Source organism: Brienomyrus brachyistius, chromosome 1 (assembly GCF_023856365.1).
Source record: "Brienomyrus brachyistius isolate T26 chromosome 1, BBRACH_0.4, whole genome shotgun sequence".
Taxonomy (NCBI): domain Eukaryota; kingdom Metazoa; phylum Chordata; class Actinopteri; order Osteoglossiformes; family Mormyridae; genus Brienomyrus; species Brienomyrus brachyistius.
Window position 1 is genome coordinate 30,267,608 of NC_064533.1, and position 19,040 is coordinate 30,286,647.

At 47.8% G+C, this 19,040-nt stretch overlaps 1 protein-coding gene across 1 annotated transcript in view; it reads left to right on the top strand.

Moving 5' to 3' along the window:
* The window catches only part of LOC125750360 (low-density lipoprotein receptor-related protein 6-like), a 45,167-nt gene that overhangs the window by 15,290 nt on the left and 10,837 nt on the right, over positions 1–19,040 (top strand). Inside the window, exons 3-10 of the mRNA XM_049028088.1 lie at positions 6,748–6,945; positions 7,369–7,565; positions 9,019–9,150; positions 11,248–11,644; positions 12,856–13,027; positions 16,385–16,601; positions 17,060–17,349; positions 18,564–18,790. Of these exons, the coding sequence (XP_048884045.1) occupies positions 6,748–6,945; positions 7,369–7,565; positions 9,019–9,150; positions 11,248–11,644; positions 12,856–13,027; positions 16,385–16,601; positions 17,060–17,349; positions 18,564–18,790 (1,830 nt within the window). The remainder of the gene's footprint in view (positions 1–6,747; positions 6,946–7,368; positions 7,566–9,018; positions 9,151–11,247; positions 11,645–12,855; positions 13,028–16,384; positions 16,602–17,059; positions 17,350–18,563; positions 18,791–19,040) is intronic.

Sequence of the window (19,040 nt, forward strand, 5' to 3'; positions counted from 1 at the left end):
TTTTAGGGGACTTCTACGTTCTTCCCCCGTGACGTCATGTGGTTTCTTCCGGATACTAATAGTTCCCCCCCCACATTCCAAAAACATGCCGCAGTTAATTGCAATTATCGAATTGTCCCTAGGTGTGTGTGCGTGTGAGTGTGTGTGTGAGTGAGTGAGTGAGTGCCCTGCGATGGCTTAGCACCCTATCTTGAGATGTTCCCTGCCTTGTGCCAGCAGCCTCTAGGTACTAAAATTGGAGGGTGGATTATTAATAATTGCTTTCTCATGGGGCAGTCTTGGGTAACAAGGCCAATTTTTTATTTTTTTTTTCCCTCCCTATCTCCCCCCCCCCCCTCTCAGTTGCTGCTTGCATGAACAATGTGAATGTCTGACTCCTCCAGGGCTCCAGCTTGCTGGCATGTGACCACCCCCCCCACGTTTGTGCTGTGTAGTAAATGGCTTTTGTGGTTTCTATATATGGAATCATAGGCATTCATAGAATAAAAGCACACATTTTAACACAATTCACTTCTGCATGCAAATAGCCAGCATAAATTGCTGAAAATGGCCAATTTGCCAAATTAACGACCTGTGTGCACCTTAAATAAACATCCATAATCACGCATAGTAATAATGCAATGAACATGAAGTGCATTCAACATTCTGAGTCTCTGTGCACTTTAAGCAAGCTTCCCGAAAGTCCCACAGTATCTCCAGGAAGGAGCTCTCTGCTCGCCGCATCCGGGCAGAACCTGGCTGATAAGCTTGCTAGCATTTGTTTCACTTTAATTTGAGCAGCTTTATGAAGTTGAGCACAACTTTGCCCTCTGCACATTGCTGTTGGGCATCTTCTTACGGCCATTTTCAGCTTTTGGTTCAGTTTTATGGTGATCTGATGACTGACTGGTATCGTGGCTTTTAACCTGCCTCTTCCAGCAGACCTTTGTGCAGGTTTAGCCTGCATGAATGCGCTGAACGCATGGGATGCACTGTGACTGACGCCTTCCCTGCTCCCATGCATGGGAACGCAAACAAATGGCGGCGAGATGCCAGCTCTGAAAATTTCCCTAAGTGTGTTGAGCGGAACTGGGCCTGAAAGCCCAGATTGGAATGCACCACTGGGCTACGTCACGCATGTATGCTCTGTTGAACCTCCTCGGCTCCCCAGACCAGTGTTTCGTTCCCTCTTCTTTATGCTCTCTTTCTAAGTTTCTTACTGTTCAATGCAGGGGTGTCAAACTCAATCGCACCGGGGGCCAAAACTCAAAGTACACTTTAGGCCACGGGCCAAACAGGACAAACATTTATTGAACAGACTAAAACTAAACGTTTTTTTGAGCATAAATATGAATCGAAACAGGCAGGATACAATATTATTCCAAAATAAATAAAAGCTTAAAATAACTTAAAATATTTTGCTCTCCATAAAATATCTCCTGTCAAAATTATACAAATTCAGAATATGAATATGCCGCACCTGAAAATATAAATATAAATAAATTGTGCTTTTAAGAGAGAGTTAAAATAATAAATCAAAACATTCCATTTTCTTTGCTCTTATGCCATCTCTCGGAGCTGGATGCTCGGCATCTTTTCTTGCCAGCAAGTTTTGGTATCTTTGGGGGTTCTGTGTTGTGGAGATTCTTTCTCAGCCATATTAGCTTCACAAATAAGACCGGCAAAGTCAGTGCACATATACTCAGCCTTCCAACAGTTTTGAAAGGCTCTGTTTTCAGAATCAACCTTTCTCTTGGCCATTGTTAGGGGCTAGCTTGCACTTGAAATTAGGGTTGTACATCTTACAGACGTTTAATTGATCTGATGTAATTTATGCAGAAATGATCGCAGGTAGCCTATCATTCGGTAAGGCAGCTGTTGCATTGCATTATGGGATTTGTAGTTTGTGTGTTATTGGCGCTTCATATCACCGGGCCATCAAAAAAAAGATGTATAAAATGATCTTGCGAGCCGGGTATAATTGTACGCTGGTGGCCCACGTGCCTTAAGTTTGACACATGTGGTTTAATGTAACCATTCTCACACAGCTCTCCTTCCCCCCGATTTTATTTACGTGATCCTCAGATGCTCAGCAACACTTACATTTACAGGGGTCACTTACAGGGGTCCATCTGACCCCTCCCATTCCGTGTTCATGTTTAAATTTCCTCGTACTGAAGCGGGGATGGGCCTGATGACTCGTGGTATGAAAGCGACACACAAAGGTGGCAATTTGGAGCTATAAAAGGCCCCAGTCGAGACCCCAGGAACCATGTTCTGGAACTTCAGTGTGAAAGCAGTCCATGGTACTCTGAACGCCATCATCTAAAAGAGGTTCCCCTGGAAGGCAGCATGCAGGAGCAGCTGGCCATCTGTGGAAGGCTCTCGCAAATCTGTGTGGAATTCATTGCACTGTGAGACTGGCCTGGGGACTGACAAACAGGGTTGTAGAGGGAAGAGGCTTAATTATCGCGTCCAAGGGTTTTAAAGACCGTGTAATTAGTGTCATTTAAAGAGCCCCTCTAGGATGGGCGACTCCCCCACTTTAAATGCTTCCTGTAGGCTGTGGTTCTCCTTCTCCACAGCTCCTCCTTGCCCCTTCTGCCCCAGACGATGACCTGGCTCACCCCCCACCCGTGAGAACTAATGCCCTGAGCCGAGGGCTGGAACCTTAGTGCTCGAGGGCCCCTCCATGTCTGACTGCACCCTCCCGCACTCAGGCTGGGATGGGTCGGCTCATGGCCCAGGGCTCGATCCCACCAGCTGCACGGGAATGTTGGCAGCGCTGCGATTCTGCCTCTCGAAGCCCCCGCTTACCTGCTGCACCCCCCTTTCTGGGTGTACTCACGTCACACATCCTGTTTTTAGGTCTGCATTTTGAATCGGCGTCTCATGTTCGTAACTCCCAGGCAACAAAAGGTTAATGCCACCAATGGGAAGACCAAGCGGGTTCTAGAACTTACACACATGTATAATTTGTCCCCTAAATTATTTTGGTTACTCATTTTCCGTTATGACCCTGTATTGGATAATAAGGCAAGAAAGTTGTTACTAAAATTCGTCTTTTTAATATGACAACACTGGGAATAAGAAATGTAAACTTATTACTGTCTGGTGTTAAACTGAAATGGTTGGCAATTTATTTTTTGTCATAAATGGACATAAAGAGACAGATTTGTCTCTTGTAACTGAAAACAGCATCTTTTGCTATTGAATTGTTTAATATCCTCCCAATTAACTTTATAAAAAAGTGGCAACTTCTTGGCGGCCATATGTACCAGTACCAGTGTCCCCAGGTTTGTACTATTTCCCCCCCACTCTAAGCTCACCATAGGACCTGACTGTAATGTAAATAATCCCCTAACATTTCCAGTGACTGGCCTACCCCACAGCCCACGCCCCTCCAGTCCCCAACCCCCAGCGTCCACTGTGATTATCTCACTACCCCCCCCCCCCCCGCCTTCTGTGGTTTGCCGCCCTGATTGAGCCATCGGCCTGCTCTGGGGGGGGGAGGTGTTTTAAGTAAGCACAGTCTGATTAGCTTAACCGGCTCTGATGAGCATGAAATCACATACGTCTCGCCTGTCTCGCGTGTATCAGCCCCCATCCCCCGCTCCCCGAAACGCCGTCTGCTGTCAGGCTAACTTGTTACTCAGTGGACCCCGACAAATGCATTGTATTTCCCTCACCTTTTGTGAATTACAGTTTCCTTATGCTGTTTAGATAAACGTTAACCTTTGAGGGTGTTAATAGTCTTTCTTTAGGGTTAGATTGAACATTGCGTGGTGGCCTGTTGAATTGCTGCCTTTCAGTTGCATTCTCTACATGCCATTTACAGCATAGTAAAGGAAAGGATCTTTCGGAGTCTCTCACTCACCGTAGTTTAAATAAGACCGCAGCGATATCCCACCTGATTCTATGGCTGTGAATATCCTGCTGGCCTGGTGTTGAATTCAGGGTGGGTGAATAAGGTAGATGTGATATCATAGGTAGGTTTCTGTTTGCAGTGACCCATTCTCTTGTCTAATGCTTGAACATTATCTCCTAAATTGAGTTAATTCGTTTTGGCTATTTGGCACTAAGCCATCTTCAGTGTGGTAAGATGCTGAAGATAGTTTATTGCCAATATGTGTCCATCATTTGTATACTCTCAATTTATTGGAAGCATTTCCTTTGGGAATAGGCTTTTCTGTATTTTTTATTTAACTTGCACCCAAAGATTAAGCTGAATTGAACTGGGTAAACTGAGTACCACCTAATCACAGCCTCGCCTACTGAACGCACTTCAGAGAGCCTGGCTGCACACAACATTGCTGTTCGTTATCTATCACTTAGTCAGAATGCTGCTTTGTCACTAATCTGATGCACTCCTGTGATATTTTCCAGTAAGCTGACCGCAACCCGCAGGTTATGGGTTGACCTGTGCATCACTACTGCACACTTCTGTCTTAATTGTGTTTCATTAAATCAGCTGTGCACACAGTACTGTCCAACTGATATCTATGGACATGTTGCTACGGTGTTTGTGCAAAAAACCCATGATGTGGTATCAACTGATATTGCAAACAAGGACTAATTATGAATCTAGCTAGAATTGGGGCATGTTTCGAACAGCAGGATTCTTTGCTTAACCGGATAACGTGTCGAATTTAAGGGAGTCTGGGCTAAATGTAAGTGAACGAACATAAAGGCCATTTAAACTAAGGTACCTTAAATTCGACAGGTTCAACTAAGCAAGAAATCCTGTTTTTCTTAAACTGGTCCTTGGTATTGCTGAGTTCTTGTACTGGAATGCGGTTAATTCATTCCCAGCTCCGACTTTCAACCTCTGAGGTAAATGGAACACAGCAGCATTGGGATTAATGTCTTTTCCTGACCAGTTCATCACTTTTCTCTTCACTGGTTTTGTCAATTTTGTCACATACGTGGCACTTTGTGAGTCAGATGGCAAGAACAACATTGAGCCTGATTGGTTTGGGGAGTGCATGCAGAGCTCATGCAAAAGTAAACTTTTTTTAAAAGTTTTTTTGGTTAATTCATGCTGAAATTTTTGCATGTGCTCTCTGAACCAATCATAATCATTTTCATCCTTGCTCACTCAGTGTGGCGTGTTTGAGAAACGCGATAAAAACGGTCGAGATGAGCACGTGATCGTGACTTTTGCCTTTCGCAGTAGAGAAATACTCGGGATTCCATAACAACATTGAGCAAAAGCATGGTTTGTTGGCGTTGCTTTGTGTCTGTCGGCACACGAGGAGGAGCATCTGGTTATGCAGCTGCTGCTAATTCTATATGTCATGGTTGTTGTTAAAAATGAAATTCATGTTCTGTGGAATTCGATCTTTATAGAATTGTAAATAAGAGTGACTCGTCAGTGTGCCGGTAGAGACTTTTTGGCGAGTTAGGCAAGCGAGTAGCTCACACTCTGGTCTTCTCAGTGAACACAGACTCTGTTCATAGATAAGTTCCTCTTGGCAGTAGTTTCTTCTGGGTAAATGACCACCTCCTTTTTTGTTTTATGAATATCGTGATATGTATCTCAAAGATTTCAAATAAGATTTCCGCAATATCATTCAGGCCTCGCCTCAGTGCTGATTTTAATAAATTAAGTTATTCTTTTGCAGCGATGACTGATGTCTCATTTTTGCATGGTAAAAAAAAAATCTGTATTTTTATTTATACCCCACACGTTTCTCTGTGTGCAGTTGGGCGGGGGCGGGGTTAAGTGAATATTATTCAAATAATGACAGGTGAGATTCCATTAGTAATTCTGCCTGAAATGCCTGTCTCTAGCGCGTTGCGCATGATGAACTGCTCTGCGGTGTCGAGCTTCGGGTCATGCAGCCGGGTCATCGACATCACAGGGTGGCCATTGGCAGGGCAGTTAGGGGAAACAAAGGCAGCCATTAGTATTGTGGGCCCAGGATATGTTCCACTTTATTTGCTTGCGCTGATTGGCAGGATGTGTCAGGTTGTTGCACCCTGCCATGCGAGGCCCCCCTGCCTGTCCCTGGATCGGATTGGGTAGGCGGTACAGATCGGGTAGTGACTAACGTATAAGTAACATGGCGGCAAAGGGAACATTTTGGTGTACAGCAGAGGTGCAGCGGTTGCTGGAAATTTGGGCTGAGGAGAGTATCCAGGAGCTACGGGATGCAACACACAAAACTCACTGCGTCACATACTCAATAAATCTATGAGGGCAGTGTGTCATCATACCCAAAACAAAATACACATTAATCACGAATTCCATTGTGCTGTGCAATAGCACCTTTCTTCAAAAAGTCTTCAGAAAGTTCTTCAGCGATGACGGAAGTGTGCTCGGGCCCGGAACACTGAGTGCAATGTGAGCGCAAGCCAGCCGGGAAGTGGGGAGGGGGGGCAGTCAGTCAGGCTCAGTACCAGGCAGACAGGCCAAGTGTGACTATGCCCTATATTTGAGCTTCTGAGGTATCCTGGTCCAGCTGACTGCGTTCGTCTTTCCATGGAAGAGCTGCCGCCTTAGTGTGTATATGTCCTGAGGCTAGTCCCCCTTCACGGCATTGATGCAGGTTTTTCAGATTTTGAGATTTGAAGAGGTGTTTTTAATATTCTGATAAAACATGACAGACCATAGGCTTTAATTAGAACCCCACCAAGTGATTACTTAGTTTCTGCCGCCCTTCGGAATTTGAATGTATACTGGTTATAACGAATATTGTGACTTAGCTAATCATTTTAGCAAAAACTCTAAGTTGACAAAGCAAGGGCTTGTTGTGTCTCACACAGGTTCATGTACTGGACAGACTGGGGGGAAATACCCAAGATCGAGCGTGCTGGGATGGACGGAACAAGCCGCTCGGTCATCGTTGACAGTAACATCTACTGGCCCAATGGGCTGACGCTGGACTACGAGCAGAAGAAGCTGTACTGGGCTGATGCAAAGTTCAACTTCATCCACCGGAGTGACCTGGACGGCAGCTTGCGGTAGGAGAACCTGCAGGCAGCCAGCTAACCCCCCCACACGCATGCCATGTGGAAGTCTGTCGTTTACTGTGTGATATGTTAACGTTACAGTACATAAATGTAGCTAAATGCTATTTACTCACAGAAATGAGACATGGTCATCACAGAGCAATAGAGACACTGTATTTTGTTATAACTGGTAAAGACCTAACATCATCAGTAATTATCAAGGTTCCCTTACCAACACAGAACATCCTTAATTTAGTATGCAGCAGGCCAAGCCCACAGACTCTGGACAGGGGCTGCTGTGGATGTTTCTGATTTGGTAGTTCTGTATCTGTAATGGTTGAATGTATGCATAAGTGTAGTAATTGTGTGTGTTCAGGGGAGATGGTAGTTATAATTGTTTGGTGTGTGTGTGCACACGCGCTACTGCACATTTAGGGAGGTGGTGGTGAAGGGATCTCTCCCGCACCCCTTTGCCCTCACACTGTACCGCGACACGCTCTTCTGGACCGACTGGAACACGCACTCCATCCACTCCTGCAACAAGCACACCGGCGAGGACCGGCGCGAGGTCCACACCAACATCTTCTCACCCATGGACCTCCACGCCTACAGCCAGGAGAGGCAGCCCCACGGTAGGTCACTGGGTGCCACCAGCACATCATGACAGTTCCGTATTGTGACCCCGGCCCTCTTCATCTCCAGGCTAGACTTGCATCTTGGGGGGGCGACTTAACTAGACCTGTGCCACATTAAATCGGCAAGGGAAACGGCTCAAATTAAAAACAAAAGGATGCCCCCCATCTCTTACTTCCCGGGATCATGGGAACTCGGTTTTCATGGCTTTCCTTTGAAATGTCTCTCCGGAATTGACTCGGGGGATCGTCGCCCATCGATTCAGTGGTGTTGGAAACAATAGGGCCTCTCTTCTTCCCCGCTACAGAATTTGGAGCATTTTTGCCTCTCCGGGGGATGTTGGTTTTAGCGCACACACTCGATCTGTGTTCCCATCCCCGCTCACAAAGGGCAGCATTATGCCGTATCACGCTCATATTTATTTCTCTGTTTTTCAACAGCTGTTAATTATGTATTGAACATTGTATCTGTGCTGTTCTTCCGTTTTCCCCTCCTGCTCAGAATCACGGCGGTTGCTTAAGGTTCTGCACTGTGTCTGGGTTGGAGAACCAGCTCTGGCCCCTCTGGGCAGCCCTCTCGCATTATACCCCTGCAGCATTTTGGCCTCCGCTTAACGTTTTTATCCTCCCAATGACCTTGCTGCTTCCCTGAAATCGCCTTTAACAGTGTTATTACTGCTAACATTGGGTTATTACTGTTGTCCTGTTGCTATTTTCCTTAGTTTAACACATGGCTCCTTGTGGACACTCGTGTTAAGATTCTAACAGGTTTAGATTCTGTTCAGCCAAATGGCTGCTTCAATATTGGTTTAAATACTGGAACTCGTGGCCACAGGTGGAAATTAGCGGGAGAACATTTTAAACTGAATTTGAGGAAGCACTTCTTTACACAGCGTCTAGTTAGTGTATGGAATAGTCTTCATGCTAGTGTAGAGCAAGCTAAAACCCTGGGTTCCTTTAGATAAGACTTTAACAATTCTGAGCTATTTCTTAAGTTCTCCCCAATCGAGCTTGATGGGCCGAATGGCCTCCTCTCGTTTGTAAATTTCTTATGTTCTTTACCCAGATTTTAATGTTTTTTTTTTATGGAAGTGCATTTTGGTGTGAAAAATCTACCGAGCTTCCCATTGTGCTGTAGGTGGTTTCTAGAAGGTTGAAGGGTGCCCCAGTCTCCCCCCATAGATGGTCTTGGTAAAGGCAGAACCCTATATAGAACCCTCTGCCTCCATAATGTTGCCGCACAAACAGCAAAACGGACACCTTTGGCACTTGTATTTGGCCTGAAAGCCGGCAATGCTTTCATAAGTCTGAGATGTTTCACAGCCAGGGGAGCCGAGCGTCTTGAGAACTTTGCAGAATGAGCATGATGCTGACCGCGCTCGATGAGTTTGGTAAGAGATGCGTGCATTTGTGTGATTATGCACTAACCGTCATGCCAGCATTGCCTCTGCAGTGTCCAGCCCCTGCATGGTGGCGAACGGCGGCTGCTCCCACCTGTGCCTGCTGTCTCCCGTGAAGCCCTTCTACCAGTGTGCCTGCCCCACGGGAGTTCAGCTACTGGAAGACCAGCGTACCTGCCGACAGGGTGAGTCTCCGCCCTGACTGCTGTTTGACCACGGCCACTAGTTAGCACCTCCCACACCTTTTCCCGGTCAGCTCCAGCTCTGAAGCCCTGCATTATAGTGACCTAGACCTGCACACACTGGCTCTTTAGCCCCACTCACATGTGTTGCAGGACTACCCAGAATGCAGCTGGACAAATCCTATAACACTATGTAGGCCCTTGTCTGTCCCTTCATAATGTGGTACATAAGCAGATCCCACTTGTCATGCCAGGATGGAGAGGGTTACGCTCTATTGGGAGTCTTCTCCCAACTGTGATTAATCCCACTTCTTCAAGGGGAGGATATTCATAGAAACACCACCGGTCATGGTCATTGTTGTGAATTGTCCAGACGAATCCAACTCCTTTCTTGATTGTGTTAATATCAGCTGTCAAAAATTCTTTGCTTGAAAGGAAAATTATTCCAGGCTATTTTGCCCAGCCTTTCATGTAAACAAGATAAAACAATTTGAACAATTACTGCTAAAATCTGAAGAATTGTATGGGGGGGGGGGCTGACATATCTGTTCTGCAGCTATGTGGGGAACCGCCTTATCTGTCCTGAGTACTGGACTGAAGCTTTTCAAAACCAGCCTGTGAAGTCACTGAAACTCACAGGTCCTGACAGACATTGTACTGAAGCAGCCTGGATGGCCTGTTCATTTTTGTGTCGCCATGGAAACCGTGGCTGTGCCCTCCAGCTCTGGTTTACAGCTTAAGACACCCTGGTGCCCTCTCCCGGGGCCCAGGTCAGAGGTCCTCTGCAGACGGTGCCCCTTTCACAGCTTGGCCTCTTTTCCATTCAGGCGGCACTGCTTCACTGCCCATTCTGTAAACGGGCCGGGTCGCCCTGGGCCAGCCTGGCCACCGAGTGTGTCAGTGAGACCTCGCCTCTGGTGGGAGCAGATGGGATTGAGGAGTTTGTGTGTTGTGTTGGGGACACTCCTGAGATCCACAAAATTAACCCCACCTACAGTGCAGGGAAGTTACAGAATTACATATTTGTCAATAAAACTCGGTGTCTATATTCTGCTTAATATATATTGTAGTTTTCGTCTTTGCCAAATAGCACATAGTGCATTACATTAAGTATGACCTTCTCTGCAGGTCCATAGACACCAGTTGATCAGGTAATGGTTTTGGCAGTTTGGCTTAATTTAGAAACAGATTAACTTTACAGTTTATGGTTGGTTAGGATAAGGTGTGACAGATCTTCTGTAGAATTTCAGAAAGTGCTGTGATCATCCACTGTGGGCCAGAAACAGGGAGCCTCTTACGAGAACCGCACACACAGACCAGCAGCCAGGGAGAAAGCACCTTTTGTTGGGTGGCTGAAATGTCTATTTGGCTGGGGGGGGGGAGCTTGTCATGCTCGAGCGTTCAAAGTGGGCCCCGGCTGATCTCCTCTTCAAAGTGGGCTTCACTGGTCTTTATAAGCAGGCAATCCGCCACACACACATGCCGAAGTGCCCCCTCTCCTTTTCTGATGGCACTGAATGAAATGCAAGGCTTTGAAATGAATAGGGAGTAAAACAAAGGACCCTATCAGAGAGAGCATGTTTCCTAGCATCTGAGAAGGATGGCCGTGGAAAACATCGGCCTCTTTGGTGTGATACGGTGCCATTGGCTGGCTTGGAACCCACCCCCTTTTCAGCAGCCAGAGTTGGCAGATGTTCCCTTTCAAAAGGGTAACAGTTCACAAAGGTAATTTTGATGGGAGGGTCATTGTTCGTTCATAATTCTTGTACCCATTAGTCCAGTGTCTTGCCATGATGCCGTATATAGTAATATTTGTGGCAAAATGTATCACGTCTTGCTAGATGCTGCCCTTAAATTTTAAGGATAGTGGTTTTGAGTTTAACTGATTGCAAGCCATCCTTATTAGGAATAAATGGCATTAGCCCATTGCAAGGTTATAATGCCATCAGAAATGGTAATTAAGTACACAGCACATCAGTGTAAGGCCAGTTTGTCTTTAATAGACTTAGTGGAGGTCAGTCCTTGATTGGCTAGTCTAATTTTGTCAGGGTTGACAGTTTAAGACTTTGACGATGGTGATGGTGGAGCCTGTCCTCGTAGGTGCCACGCAGATACTGCTCCTGGCACGGCGAACAGACCTGCGGCAGATTTCCCTGGACACGCCCGACTTCACCGACGTTGTGCTGAACATGGATGATGTCCGTCATGCCATCGCCATTGACTATGACCCTGTGGAGGGGCTGGTCTACTGGACAGATGATGAGGTACGAGCCATCCGCCGCTCCCGGTTGGACGGCAGCAGCAGCCAGTTCGTGGTCACCTCTCAGGTCAGCCACCCAGATGGCATCGCCGTGGACTGGGTCGCCCGGAACCTCTACTGGACCGACACGGGCACAGACCGCATCGAGGTCACTCGGCTCAATGGTACCATGCGCAAGATCCTCATCTCGGAGGACCTAGATGAGCCTCGAGCCATCGTCTTGGATCCCACAGCTGGGTGAGTGATACCAGATCATCTAGCTCTTCTCAGCATTAAAGGGGATTCTCACCAATATGTCCATATAACCATGTATCCTGATCAGCTCGTGACCTGGAGCATAGTGCAGAAGGTAACATTGGGCACAAAGCAGGGGAACATCCCGGACAGAATGGCTGTCCATCACAGGGCACATGTACACAGTTTTGGCCTATGTAGGGACACCAGTATGACGCAACAGTTTAAGCTCCCTGAGACACCACCCAAAAAGCTGATATGAAGTTTATTCAACATCACCAATATCTTCGGCATTTTAAGGAGAATGTTTTTTTTTCTAAAATAATAAAAGAAAGTCCATGTTGAAAAAGACATGTTCGTACTTTAGAATTTGAATTCTCTGTTTACAAATGACAAGTAGAATGTTCTCCATACACTAAATGCTAGCATTTCTTGTACTTCACTCCCTACTTAGTAAATGCTTATTCCTAACAGGCAATATTATATTAAACCCCCTCCTTCAGTACGCCTTCTGAATTCATAGTTCTGGTGGCAGGAGTTCGTGATTGAACACACTGGTATTTGTCTAAGTGTACAAGCTAGGAGGTTGTTTTTTAAGAGGTTGAGGCAGAGCTTTGAGAGTGTTTTATCAGCCAGGAAAACAAACAAACGTTTTGTTTGGTGTGGATTCTTGCCACGGTAAACATGAGGGCATCCCCTGCATTTTCCTAAGTTAATTTGAGACCATAGAGGGTTTGAGTGAGATTTAGTAGCACTTTTGTTGTCTTTGTTCCATGCATACGTCAAGCCTTGGGCCAAGATTGAATTTGGCAGATTCTGAATAGATGGACAGATCATGAAAGCACGTATCTGAACAGTGTTTTAAATGCCACTTCGTTCTGGCTACTAAGCGAGCAGCTTCTGGGACATCTGTTTCTGATTCTCACTGTGTAGTTTGGGCATCTCATGAAGCTGATCTTCTCATTGTCAAGGCTACTGTTGGTCTTCAAGGTTCTTCATCTTGTCCAGCTGGCACTTCTGGATCACGATTGGCATTAGATGATTTTTCAGTGATTGTTATGTACGTACTCGGGACATGTTACCAGGTCGCCCTCCTACTCAGACCTTAATAGGCAATGGGAAATGTAAGAATTTACTTTCAGTGCTGTTGAGGTGGCCTGTACTAAGTACACTTGGTGAGATCTACATCTTAGTAGTGTGTCACTTCTTTGCAGGTACATGTACTGGACGGACTGGGGTGAGATTCCAAAAATTGAGCGTGCTGCTTTAGATGGCACCGACCGTGTAGTCATGGTCAACACCTCCCTGGTCTGGCCCAACGGGCTGGCGTTGGACTATACAGAGCGCAAGATCTACTGGGCCGATGCCAAGACAGACAAGATCGAGGTAAGAAAGCAAACATGTCCCAAGATGCTGGGGAATGAAGCCTGGGTGAGGGGGTGACCTGTGGTGACCTCAGTGACAGCGAACAGAGCTTCTGCTCTAAGGCTGCATACTCCAGATGTGAATACAAGCTACACGGGCTTAGGATCTCACCTGGTCCTGGAAATCTTTCCAGTCCCTGGCAGTTTGTGGGTTTGGCTGCATGCTCGATGATGCTGACATTGGCAGATGTGTCATCGTCATAATTAAGGATGTCATAGCCGCTTTGAATGCTGTCAATTCCTGACATGACGTGGTGTTAAGTTTGTGGTCTGAAGCTTAGTTTTGACAGTGCATGAGGGAAAGTGCCCACTGTGCATTGTGGAGGAGGCCAGCCTACGCAAGGTGATATGCAATACGTCAGCTCAGCAGCTGAGCTCCCCATCCTCAGGAGCTTGTTGCTTTTATTACATTTAAGTTATTTTTATCGTTGGCACGTTCAGACCTGCTCAAGAAGTCTCTGGAGATTGATGGCCATAATCGCTGTCTGCCCCCTCCAACATTTTTAGCCCGGGTTATCCTCTGTGATCCCACCCCCAAACCCCCGCCCCCCCCTGCCTTGGTATGTTCCTCAGGCAGTATGTCTGACAGCGTAGATAATCCTGCTGGTAATGGTGCGCCGCAGGCCCCCCCCTCCCCGTAGGACTGGGGGTACTGGTCCTGCCAATCGGCTGGCTGCCATGCCATCCAATGGAAAAGCTCACCGTGAGATGGGTGGGAGTTTGGCGTGGCCATACCGCTTCTGGTTCGCGTCGCGGCCCCCCCACGTCACGTATGAGTGGCCGTACCTCATGCAGATGAAGCCCAAAAGCAGGCAGGTCTAATAGCTGGAAGGTCTGGTGGTTGTAATTAGACTGGAATGTGAAGAGCATTTCCTGTCCTGTGTTAATGACTCTGAAAATTGTTAGAATATACAGTCGATTTACCAGCAGACGTCTGAAATCCGGTACTGGCCTGAGCCATGTCCCCTCATTGCAGCGGTTTTTTCGCTGCCCAGTTGGCTCCCTGGAACGCCTCACCCTTTCCATAGCTGATGATCTCCAAAAAGCCTTCTCAGCTTGATAGGAGAGGCAGCAACACATTGCAGTTCTTTGGTAGGGAGCTTCCATCTGATCCCGGACTCTTTTTCTTCGCGGTTGTGCGTTTGGCCCTGGCCGGCAGAGTAACACTCTATGGCATCTCACAGGACATGAGGAGGTGACCGCATCGTCCAGAAGCTGGCCCCAGGCCCAGTCCATTTATCCAGTGACAGTGCTGACCCACTGGCCCGACCCGGTCCACACGCCGAGGTGGCGCTTGCAGAAGAGCCCACATCTGGTTTATGTTGTGGCTCCTGCTCCATGCAGTCATGGTCCCCACTGTTTAGAATAGCAGCAGAATGTGGACGAGGCACCACACTGCGGTCACAGCTCTCAAACCATCCGGGACCCTCCACACTTGGCCTGCATAGTGAAAGAAGGAAACTTGAAGACATGGCCGTGTGCGTGCTGAGGACAGTCCACTGGCTGCAGTGAGGATATTGAGCAACCAAGATCCAGTTATGACAATACTTTAAAGAAAATAATCTAAGGACTGGTCTAGAGTCACTTATTAAATTTTCATTATTGTTATTCTTTCGAGATCTAAAATTCAGGAGAAGAATGCAAGGGGAAATGATCTTTTATTATTAAGTATGGAAGTAATAAAGGCAAAGTAATTCAGCTAGAAATGTAACCCAATCTATGAAAAATAGAAGTTCATGTCAGTGCAGCGTGTCTGTGGTCTGGATGTCCGTCTCGGGCTCCAGCTTTGGCCGCTTCTGCTCCGTCAACGGCAGGCCATCCTTTCACATTTGTTTGTGCAACTGAAGGTTCTCTTTTCTTAAAATCCACTGCCCTTTCCCAAGCACCTTGGCATCTGCGGTCCCCTGTGGCTGCGGTCTCTCGCAGGATCATTTGTTTGTTATGGTGTGCTTGGGGCGTGCTCACTTGGGGTCACTTTGCCATACTTTGTTCGGTTTGGACCAGACTAGAGCGGCCGGACTCGTGCTTTCATGCAGCCGCCCATGGTTTACCCTGATCGCAAATGTCACTCTATGGGAACGAGAGCTTGGATCCTCGCGGACAACAAAGCCATCCCAGAAGGAGTTACTGGGCTTCACTGGGTGAGACCGGTGTCAATGAAATGCTTTTGGTCAGAGCAGCGGCGGTAAACAACTTTGCAACTCGTCCGGTAGTCTGCCTACTCACCCTCCCTCTCCCTCGTCCTCTCTCTCTCTCTCTCTCTCTCTCTCTCTCCCTCTCTCTCTCCCTCGCTCCCTCGCTGTCTATGGGGGAAATATGGCGGCCACATGTTCTCTTGTTTGTTTGTTGCACCAGCTGCTTTCCATCATCAGTGCCGGCTTTGGCTGCCAGAGTACCCCGCCTCTTCTGCTCTCGTTTCCTTCAACGGCGCCATAACTCTCAACCTCCCCCCACCCCCACTGTGCCCTTGCAGGGGGGAAGTGCCCCTTCTCGTGTTTGTGTCTGAAACCATGGCGACCAGATGGTTACGGCCACCCGGGTCCGGCTAAGTGGGACTGTGCGGGTGCATGCAGACGTCGCCCGCCAGTCCATAGGTGACGGCACGTGCCTGCTGCCAGGCAGCACAGAGCGTGAGCCCTCAGCCCAGCCAGTAATTGCACACAGCTGGCGTTCGGAGCATAAAACAGCTTGTTGATGTTGAAATATACGACTGTGGAGCCTCGTGTCGTAAGCCAGCGAGCTGCTAGGCAGCCGTCCTGGCAGCCACCTTTCTCCAAGGTCGCCTGAGGTTGTCGTCTTCAAAGCCGCCAAGCGTGCCCCACCGTGCCGAGATGTGTGCCATCTTTAAGCCATAAAAAAAAAATACAAAGTGCTCGAAAATTAAAGCAAGCCTCGGGTACCCGGGCAGGAATGCCTCTGGCTCGGGATTCGAATGGCAAGTAGCCAGGAAAGCTCTCTGATTCCAGGGTTTGGATTTCTGAGCAGACTGAGGGGGAGGGACCCACTGCTTCCCTTCAGTTTAGAAGACTTGATTATTAGCCACATAGCTGGTATAACTGAGTGTTAGCAGAAGCTAGAACTCCAGAAGCAGGTCTAGTTGTGACTGTAGACTCTGCTATTAGGGCATTAATATTGTTGTTGTTCTGTTTGATGTGCAAAGGTTCAGACCATCTCAGATACCCCATCTGCTTACCCCCTTTGGCGGGGGAGTTGTCCCTTCAGTAGTTAAGGAATTAGAATCGTGCCCTGATGTTGTCTGTTCAAGGCTGAACTAGATTTCTTAATGCCATCTTGCCTCCATTCCCCTCCCGTTCCATAGGAGATGAACATGGACGGGACAGGCCGCAGGGTCCTGCTAGATGACAAGCTGCCTCATATCTTTGGCTTCACCCTCCTCGGCGAATTCATCTACTGGACGGACTGGCAGCGGCGCAGCATTGAGCGTGTGCACAAGCACTCTGCCGAGCGCGAGGTCATCGTAGACCAGCTGCCCGACCTCATGGGGCTCAAAGCCACCTACATGCACAAGACAATAGGTGAGCAGACCCAGATCTCCATCCTGAGCAGGTTTCTGGATGGTCTCTGGGTCACAGTGATAATGTTGCATATACATTCTCCACCGTGGTTTTGGTCAGATTTCTCCAAAGCTCTCATTGAGAAATAGGGGCCCCTCTTTTTAAATCTCCCATGATGCAGTTTGGTTTGTTTAATCATCAAGCTCGTAACTGAATCAGAAGTGAGGTGGTGACTGTGCAGATGACACGCATAACTGTTTTTCAAATGCATCCGGATATCTTTGGACTACTTGTCCTACATCAGGGTGCTGTTACTTTGATTGATCAGGTTTCACAATCCTCTGTCTAAAACTAGTGGCTGTGTTTTTAGTCTTTTCAGGCTAAAAGATTCACAGCAGAAACTGTCCACAAATGGGACAGTGAATTCAATGTAGTCTGGGTGTAAACCGACTCCCACTGTCTCTCCTCCCACTCTGAAGGTACCAACCCCTGTGCGGAGAACAATGGGGGCTGCAGCCACCTGTGCCTGAACCGGCCGCAGGGGGTCCAGTGCGCCTGTCCCATCGGCCTGGAGCTCATCGGCGACATGAGCACCTGCATCGTCCCCGAGGCCTTCCTGCTCTTCTCCCGCCACACAGACATCCGCCGCATCTCCCTGGAGACGAACAACAACAATGTGGCGATCCCCCTCACCGGTGTCAAGGAGGCCTCCGCCCTGGACTTTGACGTGACGGACAACCGCATCTACTGGACGGACATCACGCTGAAGGTGAAAGAGAAGGATGAATAATGAGGCCTCGTTCTTCCTGGCTGGCTCAGTGCCCTTGGCTGTCAGTTTAATGGGCTCTCCTGGGATGCATTCTTGGAAGTAATTGATGGCTGGCTTGTATTTCCAATATTTCTGCTTTTTATTTGCCTGCCAGGCACTGATTGAAAGCCATTTATATGGCGTCTTTGGAAGAAAAAGGAAATCCTTCCATCAGAAAGGTTTTTTTTTTCTCCCTCTGTTCTGCTTTTCATGTTGAGAGCTGGAAATATGTGTATGCGGTTAGATGTGGTCAAGTGCAACAATGAACAGGCACCGAGATGTAGCAGCCACATTGGTGCCCGTGGTGCCGCCTGACAAGGGCCCCGGCTCTTTGATTCTCTCAGCTGGCAGGTCGGAAGTCCAGCAGGAAGCTGGGTACAAATCTGGACCTGGTCCAGCTGAAGGGACTCTTTAGTCTTCTTCCATTTCAGCTGGAGTAATTCATTGTTGGTCTAAATATGCACACTGCAAATAAAGTGCTCGTACCAAACCTGCAGAAAGCTCAGTGCTCAGAAGTCTCCAATTAGTCTCTGTTTAGTCTGGCTGGATGGACGGGACGCTGCTGGACGCTGTGCTCCAGGCCCAGGCCTGTCTCAGAGTCTTGCATTATTTATGTCTGCTGCCTCATACCTTTGTGAGAATGGGCCATGGGTGCTGAACTCGTCCTCTCCTCGGGCTGACTTCTCACTTCTCTATGGTTTAACATAAGCATTGCCATGTATCAGACACCCCCCCCCCCCCATCTCAAGACATAGTGTTTGATTCCAACTCATGTCTTGATGGCTTTCATCCTGTCTGACTCTTTGACGGGGTCATATTTTTGGGTGAGATTCTGAGCATCTAGAGGAAGGGCTGTGAATTAGTATTTCTATCCTGGCATGAACTTAAAGGCCTCGCTCAACATTTCCCCTGACGTTTCTCAGTTAGATGTGCTGTTCGTAAATTGTCGTCATGTTGTTCCTGACCAGATAATCCATCACATTATGCACGTTCAGGGCAGAGAGAGCACAGCTGAGGTCCCAGAATGGGACTTGCTGAAGTGCCACTGAGGAATGTTTTTCAGTAGAATGTCCAGCTAAATAAATGACATGGTCCTTCTTGGACATCTGGCAGCAAACTGATAGCTGTTCCATGCCGTAAGGGGAACCCGCTGACTGTTTTTTCCCTTTTATCAGACCATCAGCAGAGCTTTCATGAACGGTAGCGCCCTGGAGCCCGTGGTAGAGTTTGGCCTGGACTATCCCGAGGGAATGGCAGTTGACTGGCTTGGCAAGAACCTATACTGGGCCGACACTGGCACCAACCGCATCGAGGTGGCCAAGCTGGATGGGCAGCACCGGCAGGTCCTGGTTTGGAAGGACCTGGACAGCCCAAGGGCCCTGGCTCTAGACCCAGCTGAGGGGTGAGGAGGGGGGACCGGTGACCAGTGGGAGGTGGAGAGAGAGATACTGGTTTGTACAGGAGAGAGGTGCTTGTTTAGCCAGTGGTACTAGAGTGATCTGAGAAACGATGTCCAAACACCAGTTAATTTCAAATCTGATTTTGTTTACCAGACTTGCTCACGGCTTATGAGTGGTGATGTATCCATGTTTCTGTTGTATTAAGTCGTACAAATTTACATGTGTACGTTTTGAAATGTAGGTGGGTTTATC